Source organism: Trichosurus vulpecula, chromosome 9, assembly GCF_011100635.1.
Source record: "Trichosurus vulpecula isolate mTriVul1 chromosome 9, mTriVul1.pri, whole genome shotgun sequence".
In the NCBI taxonomy this organism is placed as follows: domain Eukaryota; kingdom Metazoa; phylum Chordata; class Mammalia; order Diprotodontia; family Phalangeridae; genus Trichosurus; species Trichosurus vulpecula.
The window spans coordinates 142,500,883-142,518,595 of record NC_050581.1 but is presented as its reverse complement, the minus strand read 5'-3'; the positions used below and the strand labels follow the sequence as shown (position 1 = coordinate 142,518,595).

The 17,713-nt window shown below is 44.4% G+C and overlaps 1 protein-coding gene across 1 annotated transcript in view; it reads right to left on the bottom strand.

Annotated features, from left to right (window-relative positions):
* The window catches only part of NUP210 (nucleoporin 210), a 177,669-nt gene extending 160,809 nt beyond the window's left edge, over positions 1–16,860 (bottom strand). The window contains exon 1 of the mRNA XM_036737668.1: positions 16,490–16,860. Coding sequence (XP_036593563.1) covers positions 16,490–16,860 — 371 coding nt within the window. The remainder of the gene's footprint in view (positions 1–16,489) is intronic.
* Between the last annotated feature and the right edge of the window lie 853 nt (positions 16,861–17,713).

The window sequence follows — 17,713 nt, the reverse complement described above, 5'->3', positions numbered from 1 at the left end:
GTTGAGACTTACTAGCTGTGTGATCATGGCTTTCAGTCATCCTCCCTAACTGCCTCTTTGGGCTGATTATAAAAGGACCAGAGAAAACTCTTCAGGAGACAGAATGTATCACTGACTATTAGCAGCAGTGCATGTATCCAGCTGCTTAGAGGCCATCCACTCTGGAATCGGGGCATCCAGGAAAGCTTGCTTCTTTTATGGGTTTACCTGGTGCCTCAAGGCCTGCCCATTTCCCTTGTCTGCATTCACAGAGGCTGTCCCAGCCTTCCTCCCCCTTTGGATGGCTGTGCCACTAACTCAGTCATGTGGCTTACCCATGGGTACTTCTCTCTGGACCTCAATTTTCCCATCTGTCAAGGGAGGGAATCTGGATTAGATGACCTCCAAGGTCCCTCTCAACTCTGATATCCTTTGAGATTTAAAAAAATACTGTTACATATGCAACTTAAAAAAACCACCAGTCATTTTCCGCTGGCACCAAAAAATTATGTGATATGGTAGCTAGAGCCCTATTTTTGCTTTTCTTTATATCCACAGTGCCTGGAACATAGTAGGCACTTTAATAAATACTTGTTGACTTGACTCGATTTGATTGGTCTTGAAGTCAGGAGATTTGGGATCAAATCCAGACACAGCTATTTACTATCCACATAGCATGAGTATATCTTTTTAACTCTTAAGGCCCCAGGCTCCTCATTCAGGAAAGGAAGGGAATTCTGCCCATACTGCCATCCTCATAGGGCTGTTATAGGGAGACACAAACATTAAAGCATTAAAACAAATATTAGTTGTTGTCATTATCATTATTATTATAAATATAAAAGCACACAGCAGAGTAAAGAGGGAATCCGCAGACTCGGATTTCAGGGCTGGCTCAGTATATGACTTCTAACATCTCAAGTCAGTGTCTGTTTCCCCTAGTTGTCAAGCAAGTGTGTACGTATACACACATACACACATGTACACACACACACACACACACATACACATTTATAGGCCTGCCTACCTCCATCTCTGGGGGATCTGGAACATTCAGGGCTTTGAGCTCCTCAGAGGAAAGAATAAGGCTAAAGTAAAAGCCCCAGGGAAGATGATTATTTATGATTGGCCCAACATAAAACATTCCCAGACTTGACTTAGTCTGGATACCGAGCTCTCCCTGAGAAGCAAGTTTGGGCAATCTCCCAAGAAAAATGTTGCTCCTATAACTTTTCTACAGGCTAATAAGAATCTCACAGAATGCTAGTGTTGAAAAGGACCTCCAATGTACACCCAGAAAGAAATTCCCTCTTATAACCTAACCTACCCTTCGAGTGATGAATCAGCCTCTACCTCAAGGTCTCTAATGACAGAGTACTCACTACCCCGCCAAGGCAACTCAGCTTCATTTGGGGGTGGCTTCTTTGTTAGGAAGTTTTTCCCACCGTTGAGCCTAAACTGGCTTCTTGACAACTCCCATCCACGGTTCCCAGTTTAGCTCTCTGGGGCCAAACAAAACAAGTCTGATTCTTCTTCCATGTGACAGGTTTTCAAATAGTTGAGCAAAGCTCTCCTATCTCCTGCCCCCTCCTCTCATCTTCAGTCTTCTCCTCCAGCTAAACTTCTCTGTTTCTCTCATACTCCCTCATGAGATTGCCTCAAGGCCCTTTTGCGCTGGTTGCTGTCTGGTTACTCTCCAGTTTATCATGCCTTTCCTAAAGGGTGGTGCCTAGAAATGAATAAAACATATTAGAGGTGGTCTGACTAGGGTAGAGGGCAGAAGGAGCATCACCTCTTTATTCCTGGAGGAGGTGATCCTCCTAAAAGCATATCAGGGCTGTTTGTCTGTTTACTTTTGGCTCTTGCCTCACCCTGCTGACTAACAATGAACTTATACACTTTGGTATAAGTGGGTATATATGCTCATTCTCAAGTATGATAATTGAATTACCTGAGACTCCTCTCATTCAATGTGCTTTGGAGCATTTACCGAGTAAACTGTGTGCAGAATGTTATAGGGGGCAAGCACTTACTGTGTGAGGCACTGTGCTAAACACTGGGAATACAATTAATAAGAAGAAAAGTCCCTACCCTCAAGGAACTTACAACCTGCACATTGTAGGTTCCTGCCCTTGAATTTGATACAAATTGAGAAAAGCAAAGAGTTATATACACAAAATCAGAGAACGGACAACTTCAAAATCAATATAAAAGTAAGTATAAGACCAAATAAGAACACTGACCAGGATTCCTTTCTCCTGGGTCCAGGTTAGAAGCACCAATTTAAAATACAGATTTCCTAAGCAAAACTTTTGGAAAGCACCCGTTCTCCTTCACCAGCCCCCTACAATCTCTGCATTGCCAAAAGGAACCTTCCCTAAGCTGATGTTGACAGAAGCTTCCTTCCCACCTATGTTTGTCATATCTTGCCTGTTGTTCAGCCCTTTTGCTGGTTATAAAGTGCTTTCACGAGCCAGCTGATTAAACAACCCAGCTGATCCTCATAATATCCTCTAGGAGACAGGCTCAGACCCAAACCTACCCTGGGTTATATGCATTTCTTCTGGTTCTATCCCCTCACTCTAAGCCAAATCCTTCCATAGCCTCTCCAGCCAATGTCTGGGCCACCTTTTTTATTGCACCCCTCATTTTCTTCCCTGTGTGAAGTTATCTTAATTAAATCAATGCCATCAAACAGAAAATCATTCCATTTAGATGCCTGCTTGATAAAGAGTCAGAAGATTAAACCTAGAGGGGCCTTAGTAATTATTAAGTTCATAACCCTCATCCTAGAGAAAAGAAAACTGGGGTCTTGACAAGTGAAGCAATTTGCCCAAAGTCTATTCTGCAGAAAGATTTTAAAATTTTGAACGTATTGGTCTTCCACATTCTCCAAATTCATCTCATCCATGTTGTGCATAATCATTCAACAACTCCGTGCAAAGCACTGAAGGAAGTATATCACAGTCCTAGCCTTGACAAGCCTTCCTCACCTTCTTTGATGCCTCCAGCTGCTAAAGCCCCCTCCTTCTTCAAATTACTGTACACTGTGATATATTTACCTAGATACAAGTGGAATTCCACCAGGGGAGCACAGGGACAATTGCTGCATTTTGTCATAGTACCCTAGTGCCTAGCACAGAACAGCTACCTAATAAATGCTTGTAGAATGGAAGTGAATTCTTGGGCACATAAGTTAAAACACATAATAGATAAATAATTAGGACGTAAGCCCTTGGTGGACAGGGACAAAACCTCTATAATCTTACAGTACCCTCGGAGAGCACCTTGCCCACAGGCAGCACTGAATGTTACTAAAAATGACAGGGCTAACAGCAAGGTGTCAGACCTAGAATCTGACCACAAAATTCAGCCAACTGCTGGAAATCTGGGGGATAAAACGTGTTGCTGACATCAGGAAGAAGGTGGGGAAATGCTCTTGAAGAAGAGAGGAGCACAACAGCTACACACTAACTTCAGGACTGTCATTTGGATGTGAATTTGAGGCAGTTTGGCAAAATACAAGGAACAATGGTCTTAGCACCTGTGCACCTGGGTTAGAATTCCAACAGAGATTTAGTAGCTCTGTGATCCTGAGGAAGTCATTTCACCTTTTTGGGCCTCATTTCCTCACCTATGAAATGAGGATAATGCCACCCCCAAAGTGTTGTGAGAAAAGTGCTTCATAACCCTCAAAGTATTAAGTTACTCTCTGGCAGTAGCTCATAAAGCTCGGTCCAAGTGTCCCTGAGACACTTTCAGGGGTCAAAATTATTTTCCTCATAATATGAATACTTTAATTTCTAATATGGAAAATATTGATAGATACCATTTACATAAATAAAAGTTATTTAGGGGTCCTCAATAATTTATAAGACTATAAAGCAGTCCCGAGACCAAAAAGACTGAGAACTTCCGCTCAACAGAATAGGGAATAGATTTGCTCTATGTGAATCCAAAGGAAGAGAATACCCAGTGGATAGACTTTATAGGGATTTCAGTTTCAATTCAATGGAAGTGGAAGAACCTTGTAATAATGAGACTTGTCCAATGACAGAAGAGTTAGGATCCTATGATCTCTGAAGGGAGTAAATTCCACTTGGGCCAATTTTCAGAGGTGTTCTTAGGTTACATTTGGTTGGCTCCCTTCCCTTTAGGTAATTCTATGGGTTCTCCCAGATCCAAGGAGTTCTCCTTATCTTTGATAAGAGAAAGCTCCCCCTACCATCTTATTTGATCCCCACAACAACCCTAGGAACTAGGTGCCCCAGTTTTTAAGATGAGAGAAATGAGACAGGCAGAGGTTAAGCGACTTGCCCACAGTCACACAGCCAGGAAGTTTTCTGAGGGAAGATGTGAATTCAGTTCTTCCTGACTCCAAGACCAAATGGCTCATCACTATCACCTAGCTGTCTAAGGTAGTATCCCCATTTCTTGTATAAGGAAACTTACACCCAAAGAAGTGGTGGCCCCAGAGTCAGACCTATTTCTTTTACTTTAGAATATTTTCTTCCTAGTCCTATTCTTCATTTTATCTATATTCTAGTCATCTCTCCATCTCTAAAGTTCCTTAAGCATATCTCAGTATGTTTAGTACCTACCACTTGAAAAATAAATGCCTGCAAAGCTCAGGCAAGAAAAGCCAACCTTACCTAATGACTATTAATTAGGGCCTCCATCTGTTGTTGTTCATCCTTCATTTCAAAGAGGACTGAGGACATCCTGGGGTGATATCCTGACTTGTACATGGATTTAAGTGAGGCAGAGTTGCACAAAATTGTCAGCCTTCATCTCTCTTCCAGAGTCATCAAAGTCCAGTGGCAAGACAAAAGTCAGGATGACTGAAAATGGCCCGGGATGCAGTGGATGACACTGGTGTCTTTGATGTCTAACCAACCTCTAAGTGCTCCACAACCTTCATGACCATTGCAACAAACTTCTCATCCACCCATTTTGTCAGGGGAAGTCTTCACATGCTTGGGCTAGACGATTCTGAGGCATGCCAGTTACCTTTAACCAGGTTTAGCCCATCTGCTGCGATGGTTTTAGCAGGGTACAGCCACTGCACATGCTACAGCTTCTTGGAGCCACAGGGGAGAGCTGGGTGCTAGGTGGACACCTAAGGTGGATGAGCAGCCCTGAAAAGGGCTTAGCGAGCCTTCACACAGGAAGCGTTAGTCCTTCTGAACATCCCATATACCCCAGGCCTTCCACCTAATTCCATTCCAGACTCCCACCTACCTTTTTAGACTATGGGTAGCACTGAAGAAATGTGCAACAATTAATCCAAGGCAAGAAGCTGAAACTGCCTGCAGTACCTCCTTCCAGCCTTTGTGTGCACCAGGATTCTCTGGTTCCCCAGCCCTTTTCTTGGAGGATATCCAGGAACAGCAGAGGTCAGGGAGTTCAGTTATTCTGAAAACATTACCCCAAATTCCCCCAGTCAGGAAGCAGCTGGAAGAACAAAGGATTGTGTGTGTGTATGTATTTAAATGAAGCGGTCCTCTCCTCCACTCTTCCCAAGAATTCCATCTGTAGCCACTGTCCTACATTTCACTGCATTTAGAAGTTTCTAAAAAGAGTGGTATTTCCTTCATACACAGGCCCCTGTCTCCTACCTAGCACCAAAAACTCTGAGTGAAGTCTCTTTTCTGAAAAATAAAAGGGCTGGACTAGATGACCTCCAAATCCCTTCCAGTTTCAGTTAGATCCATGGTCCTATGATCCTCTAGGACTGCAAAGAGGCAGGATACAGTGTATCAAAGTCACAGAACAACTATTACCACAGTTTGGCTGGAACTCAGAGTACAAGAAGAAAAGGAATGTAAAAATCAGAGCAGTAAAGTGACATTGCTGAAGCTTACGTCTGACTTTGGTCACTTCCCTGCTCAAAGGCCTCCTGAGGCTATCACCTCGAGGATAAAATGTAAACTCTTTTAAATGATTTTAAAATTATTTTCTTGCCTTCTCATTGGATGGATGTAATAATGTTAATGGGAGGGGGGTGCGTGTAAGATCTTCCCTGCCTATTAGTAGGCCTCATGTGGAGCCTGTTAAGAGAAGCTTGCTTGCTTGTAGGAAGGCTTGCATACCTTTTGTTAATTTCTAATTAGGCACTGAGCCTAAAGAGTACATATTCTAAGAGGTGAGCTTTTGCTTTGGGGGCTCGCTTATGAGAAAGATGTTGTGATTTCCTGGTCCAGACTCTAAGGGCCGTATGTTCAGAGCTCCCAAACTCCTCAGAGGTAAAGGTTCTCTCAATTCAGCAGTGGATGTAGCTCTGATTCAGGCAGTAGAGCCCTGTCTGTTGGTCTTTATTTCTCTTTGTATTTTTTCTATGTAATTAAAGAAGATCATTGACCCTTTTTAAGTTGCTTTCCTTAGTAAAGCAGATCTAAGAACCTGCACTAGCACCCATCCTGGGTATGCCAGTGTGGTTGCCATTACAATGGGGATAAAAGAAGAGGGAGGGAGAGAAGAGGGAGGGAGAGAATCTGGAACTGGAAAAAAATTTAAAAGTCTCTGTGTTTTAAAAATTAAACAATTTCTTTAAAAATAAAAGACTTCACAATCAATCAATCAATAAACATTTACTAAACACCTACTATGCACCATAGACTGTGACTCCAGCCTACCTTTTCAGTCATATAGACCATTGTTACTCACTTTCTCACTAGAAGTGAAAGAGCACCAGATAGAGCAGATTTGCACAAGGTCACACTGGAAGTGACATAGGGAATTCCTGGCTGTACCTTGTATACAACAGTCCACCAGCCAGCTTCATACCTTTGCATCAGCTGTCTCCTGTGCCTGAAATGTATTCCCTCCTTACTTCATTCACCTTAGAATCATTAGCTCCTATTCAACTCCTGTTCAAGTTCTTTCCTCCTCTATGAAACTTTTTCTGATACCTCCCAGCTGTTAGTGTCCCCTGAAATCACAGTGTACTTACTTTGCATATGTGACTATCTATATACATATGTATGCATATAGATGTACCTAGAAATAAATATAAATAATAATAGCTATCATTTAAGTTTTGCAAAGTAATTTACAAATATTACCTCATTGGATCTTCATAGCAACCTGGTGAGTTAGGTGCTATTGTTACCCCCATTTTACAGATGAGGAAACTGAAAAAGGTTAAGTGACTTGCCCACGGTCACACAGTTAAGAAGTATCTGAGGCTGAAATCTGAACTCAGGTCTTTCTGACTCTAGGCCCACCTAGCATCCTACCTACTCTTTCACCTAGCTGCTTCATTTCATAGTGTAGCCCTGCCTCTGAGGCTATATTCCCAACTCCCTGGCAGGTTGGGTCCCTAGAGCAGGGCTGACTATTTCTCCAAACCTACCCAGGGTTATATGCATTTCTTCTGGTTCTATCCCCTCACTCGAGGCCTCAGACCTGCCAGTGAGTTAGGGGAGTGTGAAGCAAGTGAAGACGTCCCCCAGCAGAGTGGATAGATGAGAACAATTTGTTCCTATAGTCATGAAGGCAGCTGAAGCAGGTGCTGAAGAGTGCTTAGAGCTCAAAGACACTGGAACAACAATGTTGCTAGTAGCTGCAGTGGAGGTGAAAGACCAATAACAAGACCAACAACAAGAGCACACAGGAGGGCTGCTAGCACAGGTTCTTTGATCTGCTTTTCTAAGGAAAGTAACTTTAACGAGTTAACAATCTCATTTGAATTAAACATACATATATCGTTCACTTAGTTCAGGAGAAAAAGTCAGCACCTGAACTTCAGGAAACACAAAAAGAAATCACAAGCAGAGATTATATAAACAGAGCAAATAACAGAGAGAGAGAGAGAGAGAGAGAGAGAGAGAGAGAGAGAGAGAGAGAGAGAGAGAGAGACCAATAACTGGGTTTTCAAACAGGGCGGGGGGGGGGGGAGGGCCCTATGGCTATCCAGAGTCTCATCTGGCCAAATCACCAAACACTCTTCCAACGAGTGTACCCCCAAAAGCAAAAAAACGCCAACCTCAGAGCTTGTATTCTGTTCAGGGTCCTGAGGGCTCAGAGCCTACTTAGCAAAAGGGGTGTGGGAAAGATCTTTAATCACTAGCACCATATTATATACATTGTTTCCCATCAATGGCTCTTGATTGAAACAGACACTCAATTGCCTCAGGGCTGAAAAGCACTCCAAGACAACAAAAGGTCCCACTTTACTTGCCATTACATTTGAAAGACAAGACTCCTTCAAAGGTACTTGATTACCTCAGTGTTGAGAAGCACTCCAAAACAAAAGAGAAAAGGTACCACTTTACCTGGAAGATTCAAACAAAGGCAAGACTCATTAAAGGTACTTGATTGCCTTAGATTCCAAAAGAGAAAACAGCAAAAAAGTCCCACCCTGCTTAAAACATTACAGACCAAGGTCATTCACTATATACTGGGTCCTCATCTGTTGTCTTGACATTTGCCTTGCCACTTGACTTCAATGACAACTTTGTGAAACCCTGCTTTACTTAAATCCAATTTGCACATGAGTCAAACAAAAACGAAGGACAAACAGCACCACCACCACAACTAGTCCTATACTCTAAAGAGGTCAAAGGAAGAGGAAAAAAAAAACACATTTATAAAAATATCCATAGAAGCTTTTTTGTTGTAGCAAAGAACAGGAAAATAAAAGTAGAGTCCATCATTATGGGATTAGTTGAACTATGTCATATGGATGTAATGGAATATCATTATGCCATAAGAAATAATGAAAGGGACAGAAGAAGAAAGAAAGAAGAAAGGGACAGAGAAACCTGGGAAAATTTATGTAATTCAGAGTCAAGTGAGCAGAACCAGGAGCAGATCATACAGCTAACAACAATATTTTACCAAAAAAAAAGTGTTAAGTCTTTCAGACTTAAGAACCATGTTCAATGCACCCACCATTCAGAATTACAGAGGACTAATGAAGCATGCCATTCACCTTCTGACAGAGGGATGACAGATGTAAGGTACTGAATGTGACACACATTTTTGGACACAGCAAATACATACATACATGCTTACATACACACATATTTACATGTATTTGAATAATAACTTCTTGGGTCCCTTCTGGCTCCAAGATCTATGTCTTTAAACGACTCCTATAAGTACCCTCCAGGCTAGAACATAACCATATGCTGTCTTTATTTTCTAATGATCAGAGAAACAGTGCCTTTCTTGAGGAAAAGGAATAATGTTTTATTCTTTTTCAGATGCCCCCACAGCATCATGCACAACCCTGGAAATAGCACAGGTAATAAGTAAACCTTTGAGTTGAACCATTAAGAAAATAAAAATTAAGACCTCCATGCCACATGCCAAATTAAACAAACATTGGCTAAGTATACTGAGACTCGTCCAGTAAGTTCCCCCAAGTCAATGCTTTCAGTGTACTCTCTTTTTACAGTCTAGTTGTTTCTGGTCTAAATTTCTACGAACTTTTCGTAGACATGGTAGTTTGTTCTCCAGTGTTATTTTCTGATAGGATTTAAATATTGCTTTGCTCTCTTAGTAGAAGCATTTAGCACATCAAAATGAGGTTTGTGGAACCCTATAAAGTGATAGCATTATTTATTTTCTAATTCTCAAGGCTAATTTATTTTTGTTTTCTTTTAAATGCTTTTTGATTGGCTAACAGTCCCTAAAGAGGGCAGTTTTGAGAACAAACGTGGCCACATGGGTCCAATCTGCTAATTATTCATTTGGGGGATTTCAATTTCCACAGATCATTCACCTTCACAAAATTTATGCAAGTGTTTCTGATCCACCTGAAGACTTGCAGACCTGTAGCCTGTAGGTAGAAGCACTGTCTTGGTCTTGCCCTGGAGCCCTATGGCAATCTACAATACTCTCCTCAGAGTAGCAGACCAGTGATGGGAGGGGAAAAAAATAAGCTCTTTCAAGCCTTTAGCTTCCGGTGGGGGTGGGGCAGGGATTAGGTCGGAAAGCTGTAGTAAAAGAAAGGAGAAGTGAGAATTACACAAGAAGGTGAGGGGGGGTGGGGGGAAAGTTGGGAGCTGGAGAGAAATGTGGGTTAGGTTGAGTTGGGGGTAGCATCCTGTTGCAAGTCTATTCATAAAATATCAGAGCTGGAGGGGACCTTAGAGATCATCCCAGGCAAACAGCTCATTTTTATTGGAGAAAGTGGGATTAACATGATGTAGCAGAAATAGTTTTAGACCAATAAAATGAAGATTTCAGATGGTAGCCCAAATCAGCTGTGTAACCACGGGCAAATCTAATTCAACACATCTGAACCAGTTTCCTGAGCTATAAAATGTGGATAATAATGCCTGACTTGCCACCTTCACAGGGTTATTATGCATTTGGAGGACCAAAGACATGATAAAATGATGTATAACCGTAAAGTATTCCATGAATGTGATTACAATCCTGCTCTTCCTTTAAAATGCAACTGAAGCACCACATTCTACACAAAGCCTTTCCTGATCCCTCCAACTGCTAGTGCCTTCATTCCCTAACTATGCTGTATTTAACTTTCTATTTATTTTATATTTATTCTTTATATTCTTATTGCTACACATGCTGTCTTCCTCAACAGAATTCAAATTTCTCAAAAGACTGTTTCCTGTCATTGCTGTTTGTTGTCATAGTTGTTGGTCTTTGTATCCTGAGAACCTAGCACATAATAGGTACATACATAGGATTATTAACTGATTGGTTGAGATAAGAGGGGTGCTAGGCTGGAAACGGAACCCTTCCTCTCCAGAGACCATGAGCAGCAGTCCTAGGAATAAAGTCTATCCTCTGAAACTCTGAAGAGGAGTGCAAAGAATCTCAAATACATGATGAGAAACTTAGATTGAAGAGCTTATATGAAAAATCATAGTGAACCTGCCTACATGAAGCAACAGCAAAAGAAGCAGTCAGGAAAAAAAAATAGGTGATGATGTGGTTCAGGACAAATTGACAGTACCCAGGAAACCCTCCAGCCTCACCCCATCACCATCCTTCCCCTAACCACATCTATAATTCTGATCTGTTCCACCTACATCCTGCACCAGGCCCCTTGCAAACTATATGGGCAAAGGAGGACACAATCTAGCCACATGCTACACACCCAAAGACAAGTAAAGCCATATGTGTACTTTAGTTAATGTGACTGAGATAATGGGGTTGAAATGTGTGTGTGTTCACCTATGTATGAGCGAGTCTGAGTGCGCGCGCACACACACACACACACACACACACACACACACACACACACAGCAGGAAGCCTCAAAAGCATAGAATATTAGACCTGGAAGAGGTTTTAGGGGTCATTTAGTCTGATCTCTTCATCTTACAAATGAAGAAATTGAAGCCCAGAGAGAAGCTACTCACTCAGTTTCACAAAGCTGACTGAGCAAAAGAGCTTGAATTAGAATCCAGGTCTCCTGACTCCTATTCTCACATTTCCCCATAACATGCCTCACAATCTGATATATGTGTGTATACATGTGTGCATGCATGTATATACACACTTCTCCTCCTCCCCTCTCCCCTTTTCCCTTCTGTCTCTGTTTCTCCGTCTCTGTTTTTCGCTCCCTCCCCTTCCCCCAAAATGCTGTGGGAATGCCAGAGAGAGGTAACAGCAATAGCCAAAGCAGTGACAGATGCATTATCTCCCTTATATAAGGAGATATCTTCTTATCTCATGGTTACCATGTGGCCCTGAATATGTGACACCTCTGGTGTTCGTTCTCTCTCTTTTTAATCTCTTTGTGTTTATTCTTTCCTCACCCTTAGGCGAATGAGTCTCGGATGGAATGGACCAGGTTACAACCTTGTGAGCTTAGAAAAATCTGAGGAACAGCCCCCTTAGCATGTAGAGCCAGTGGCAGCAATAGCTGATTCGAGTGGGCAGCCAACCCTGAGGAGTGAACTACTTGATACAGGCCAGCAGAGAAGACACCATTGAGCAAGCAAAGGAGCAACTTTTACACTGGTTATACCACATCCAAAAGTTATTTGGTAGACACTTCTCAAAAGGAGGAAAGGACTCCCAAGGTCAGGAAATATTCATGGGGGTGGGGAGAGGGAGTGTTTCATTGTAATCACTTTAGGAGTGAGCCCACTCTTCCTAGGGACTGAATGGGTGTGAGGAAAGGAAAGTGGAACTGGTTGGGGGGGGGGGCGGGGTGTCCTTGGGACTTCAATCCTTGTTCTATCTTCTTAGTAAAGGCTATTTTGTGTTAATTGGTTAGTTGATTGTGGGGAGGACACACCAGGTGAGGGCTTGTAAACAAAAGTAAAAAAATTATAGCCCCCCAAACTCCTCAGGGTTACCCTTAGAACCTTGAGAGAAGATGTAGCTAACCACACTCTGAGGATTCAACCTGACAGTGTAAGTGGGGTTGGGAGAGTCAGTAACAGAAGCTGTGCTATTTGTATCCCCAAAACTTAGCACAATGCCTGGCTCCTAGTTAAGTGCTTAATAAATGTTACTGATTGATTTTCAAAGAAAGAACACAGGGTCTAACAAAACTAAACATCTGGATTCTAGTCTTGGCTCTGAAAGTTAACTTTGTGATCTTGACCAACTTATGTTCCCTCATAAGTTCTAGCTCCTTGTCTGCAAAATGAGGGTGTTAGACTAGATGATCGCTAAAGTTTCTCTTAAGCCTATGAATAATTACAACTAGGAAGCAATGGAAAAATAATGATCGCTCATAGTTCATATCATGTATTATGGTTTACAAAGCACTTTCCTCATAATAACCTCTGGAGGTAGGCAGTATTAATACTCATGCCATTTTTGAGGCACTGGGACTTAGAGAGATTAAGTAACTGGCTCACAATTTTAAACAGTATCTGAGTTCAGGTCTTCCAACTTCAAGTCTACCATACCATCTTAATTAACTACAAACTGGCTAATTATAGGTTTAGCACAATGCCTGGCACACAGGAGGTGCTTAATAAATGCTTATTACACACACACACACACACACACCCCATAGGCCAACTCTCACTTCCATGTATTTGTATTAGTTATCCCCTAGAGTTAAAATGAATTCCCCCCTCATAGCTACCTTTTGGAATCCTCCTCTCTCAAAACTAAGTTCAGAAGCTATCTCCTCTATGAAGCCTTTCCTCATTCCGAAGTGTTCTCTCCCTCCTCAGATGATCTCATATTTACTTATGTTTCCACTTAGTATCTTCCCAGTCAACTGTAACTTCCTTGAAAGCAGGGATTATTTCCTTTCCTTTTTTTTTTTTTGGTCTTCTTTCCCCACTGCATGGTAATTTGCGCAAAGTAGGCATGAAATAAATGTTTACTGATTCTATATGTGTATGTTTGCTGTATGTTACATACACAAGCACATATCAAAATATGATTTACTCAGAGACTCCTACCAACTCTTTGGGTAGGAAGGAATCTCCTCCAAGTTTCAATAACTGAAAATAAATCACTGTATGCTGCGCTGCTCAAAAATCTCAAGAGAAGCAACTCTGCAGAGCTGAAGAGATAAATAACTATGCTAAGAATAGTGCCACTAAAATTAAAGAAAACATTTGAATGCATGACTAATAACGTTTCTATGCAAAGTCAAGTTGGGGGAATCACAATCACCAAACACCTCTCAGAATGTACTTAGAACAGGCAGTCACACATTTACTGTAAGATTCTTCTATCACATCCGGCACAAGTTCATTTTAGATATATCACAAGGGAGGGTTCCCTGTCCCCTGGTCCATTTACTCTTGTCAACAAATTTAAGTGAAAATGAATTTTTCCAGATTTCATCTACTTTTGGAAAAGAGAACACGGTAAGAAAACTTGGATGTTATCATTTTAGAAAAAGTGTAGATAAATAACCTCAGAGGAAACAGCATTCTAATGCATCTCAGAGCATTCATCTAGAGCCAGATGTTCCTAATAATTTGTATCCTTTTTCTGTACATCAAAAATACTGACAACTAATACATAAGAGGATGAGAAGGCAGAAACTTTAAAATATTTCTGCTAATGAATGGCTTTTCATTCCCACCTCCTAGAAAAAGTAGTCCCTGGGCACTAAGCCTAAAAGTCTCCAGCTGAGTCCTGAATACTCAGCCACTGATGCTATGACTTTAATTATGTTACTTCCGCTCACTTGGCCTCAGTTTTTCATCTGACCAGACTAGCTCGTCTAAGGTCCCTTCCAACTCCCAAAGGTAAGGTGGAACCCAAAGTTATTCAAGTGAATGGAAAACACTAACAATTCTATTTGCTGACATGATGTAGTAATGGTTCAGAGTAGGCAAGCCTTTAGTGACTTTCTGTGGACACTTACAAGAACAACTTTGCTGCAAAGACCCTAAAGCAAATAATAAGACAAAAAAATCTAGAAACTAAAACTTAGAATTATAGATTCAGAGCGGGAAAGTACTTTAAGGGTCCTCTAAAGCAACCCCATCATTTTAGAAATGAAAAAATGAAAAAGGCCCAGAGAAGTAACTTGCCCAAGGTCATACATAAGTAAGTAGCAGAACTAAGATTTGAACCTAGGTTCCCAGATTCCAAATCTGCCATTTTTTTCTGAACTAAGGGACCTGAGTTCAAGGATACCCAATGTCTTAACTGAGAGTCAAGAAGTAAGAACTTTTAAAAAATGAAATTCTCATTCTTTTTCTTAAAATACCAGTGGTGAAAGCTGAGACTTAAACCCTGCAAAGCACCACAGAATACTGAACAATGGTCCAAAGGTTTGATTCCTGTAGAGGCAATAGGCCCAAAACAACAAACTCATCTCCTTTTTCATTTGAAATTCAGCAGAATTTGAAAATTATTTAGCCTGAATCATACATACAACCACCTCCACTATATTCCAGTTTTGTTATCTGAGAGAATATCTGGAAAGAGTACTAGATTTGGAAGTCAGAAGATGTAGGTGAACATAACAGCTCTCCCATTTACTGTCTGTACATTCTGGGGCAAATCATGAACCCTCTCGGCCTCAGTTCCCTCTTCTGTAAAGTCAAAGGGCTTAGTTTGCATGACATTTGATGTCTCTTCTAGCTCTGACATTCTATGATCTGTGATCCTGAAGGCTGGGCTAGTTTTGCTTTTTAACATCTCTACCACATGGTAATCACTCCTGCCATGTGACACCTGGTTAAGACCAAGTTTTCAAACTTCCCTGGGAGCTGGGAATGCAGTGGCCAAGTCTATTTGGCAAAACAAAGTAGTAGTCTAATGGCAGTCTCTAGAACCTAGATAATGGTGGCCAATGGTCAGGATTTGGACAGAAAGTATTGACTGTGGGGGGGGGGGGGGGAGAGGGGGAGAGAGGGGGAGAGATAGAGAGAGATAGAGAGAGAGAGAGAGAGAGAGAGAGAGAGAGAGAGAGAGAGATTGAGATTGTTTTCCTGAGATTCAGGTCTGGATTCTTTCAGATCCAGTACAAATTTGACAAGAGATTACCTGCCCAGTACGCCCACATTTCCCTCAACTGTAAATGGGAACTTTCAAAAAATATTTTTAAAGTGCTTAGCACAGTGTCTCAAACAGGGTAGGTGTTTAAAAATGCTCATACCCTTCCAAGGTATCATTATGTTGCTTCAAGACACCTTCAACTGAAAAAAGGACAAGCGGCTGATCATTTAGGGTTTGGCCCTTTCAGGTCACAGACCAGATTCACCTCTGTGGTCAGTGACTAAAGGCCTGCCCAGTGCCCTGCATTCCCTAGAGTAAGAAACATTGCCTCCACACAGGCGCTGATCGCCCGCCAAGGGCCAAGTCCTTGCCCTCGGCTTGCCCCCAAGGCACCCTCAGTGCCAAGGCCTGCCAGGCCTCTAACCCGACTCGGGGGGAGTAGCAGAGACTGACGCGCCCAGCGCCTACTCCTTCCCACGGCCCTTGCGAGGTGAAAGGCTCTAGCGCATGGCTGCTGAGGAGCCCCATGAGGAGACCAGGGCACCCACGCAGCCGCCGTGCTGCGGTAGGCGAGCGAGATCGGGCCGCCTCTCTGCCTGCTCCCTCTCCCGCGCCAAACGCAGCATCAGCAGCCGCCGCCGCCACCAGGAGTCCAGACTCAGCCCCAGGCCCCCTCCTCTCGCGTATGGGGGGGGGGGCCGCTGGAAGGAGCGGGAGCATCCCAGGGGGCGGGGCCGACCAGGACCGCTGCACACCCTGGCAGCCGCTCTCGGATCCTCGCGACGCCATGTGCAGCCGGCTTGGTCCTGCCGGCCCCGGGAGGACGCCCCTCTTTCCTCCGCCGGCCTGGCCTTCCCTCCCTGGCCCCAGGGGGGCCGTGGCTGTAGTCCAAGCCAGCGGAGACGCACCTGTCTGGAGCTGCACGGGGATGGCACGCGCCGGCCTTGCTGCGGTCCGGCCTGGGCCTGCCCTGGCCCGACCGGGTCCAGTGGCCTCGCGCACCCCCTTGGCACCCCCCCGGCTGCAGGTCTAGCTGCTGCCTCCGCCCACGGCCCCTGGCGCCGGCTCCAGCCCGCGCTCCAGCTCTGGCTCCCTCCTCCCCCTCTGCCTGGGCCCCAGGGGAGGGGAGAGGGTGGCTTTTACTGGCTCACTCACCAGCGGTAGCAGCCCTCCGAGGCCTCCAGTGTGAAGTTGATGCGCGTGCCCCGCGTGAAGGGTAGCAGCACTTTGGGTATGTTGAGCTTGGAGGCGGCGGCGCGGTCCCCGGCCAGCACCGCTAGCAGCAGCAGCAGTAGCAACAGCAGTGGCGGCGATAGCTGCCAGCCCCTTGGCGGCCCCTGGGCCCGAGCTGCCATCCTCCCTCCTCCCTTGCCCCCCAGCCGGCGCCGGGCTTGCTCGCTCGCTAGTTGGCTCTCAGGCAGGCTGGTTAGCTCCCTCCCACCCGACAGGCTAGCCTGCAGGAGGATCGTGCTGCCGCTGCCCCGGCAGCAGGTGATAAGGCGTGGAGGGGGAGGGGCGTGGGACATCCCTCCAGATCTGAAAGCAACTTCCTGGGCCGTTGGCGGGGCTGGGGTGGGGTGGGCGGGGAGGGGGACCCGGGCGCGGATTTCTCCCCGAGTAGGCGGGCCGAGCGGAGTCCGGGCTGACCGACCCCAGCGAAGCGAGCGAGGGCGGCCCACCCCAAGTCGCAGGCCCAGCCGGCCTTGTTTGTGCAAACTGGAAATCGCGGGAAACGGGGAGGAAGTCCCAAGCGATATAAAGTTGCCGGAGGAGGGGGAGGTATTCGCCACAGTATCCAGAGCCGCAGACTGTTCGTCCCCCCTTCCTCCTCCTCCTCTCTGGCTAAGGCGCCACCTGCGGACGCAGCAGCTAGAGCAGCCTCGTGGTGCTCTGATCCGTGTGCTTCAGCACCTACTGCAGAGGGTGATCTGGGACTGCATGGGGGAGGGAGAGGGCAGAAGGAAATGGGAGGATCGCTCTGCCCCATTGGGGCTCAGGGGACCACCCCAGGGACTTGACGTCAGAGTTGCGGCAGTCCCACTTCTCCTCGAGTATTTGCCCTGGGGAGAGCTGAAGCCAGGGGTTGAATGCTAAAATGGATTTAGAATCTGTGGTTGGGTGGGAATGGGGGTGGAGACAGGGACTAGGCACAGACTACCCAGGAGGTAATAGGCAGGTAGGAACTGGGACCCAAGCTCTGTTATTCCTATATAGGAAAATAATAGGTGCCCTCCCCACTTTGTGGGACACCGATATCAAAAGGAGTTTTGGGTTCGGAGTAGAGAGATACGTAGCTTGTTAAGTCTGCAAAATTGAGTTGTGTCCAACGAGGAAAGGTTTCGTTGCAGTTGCTAAGCTTTAGGATGAGAAGCCCGCTGA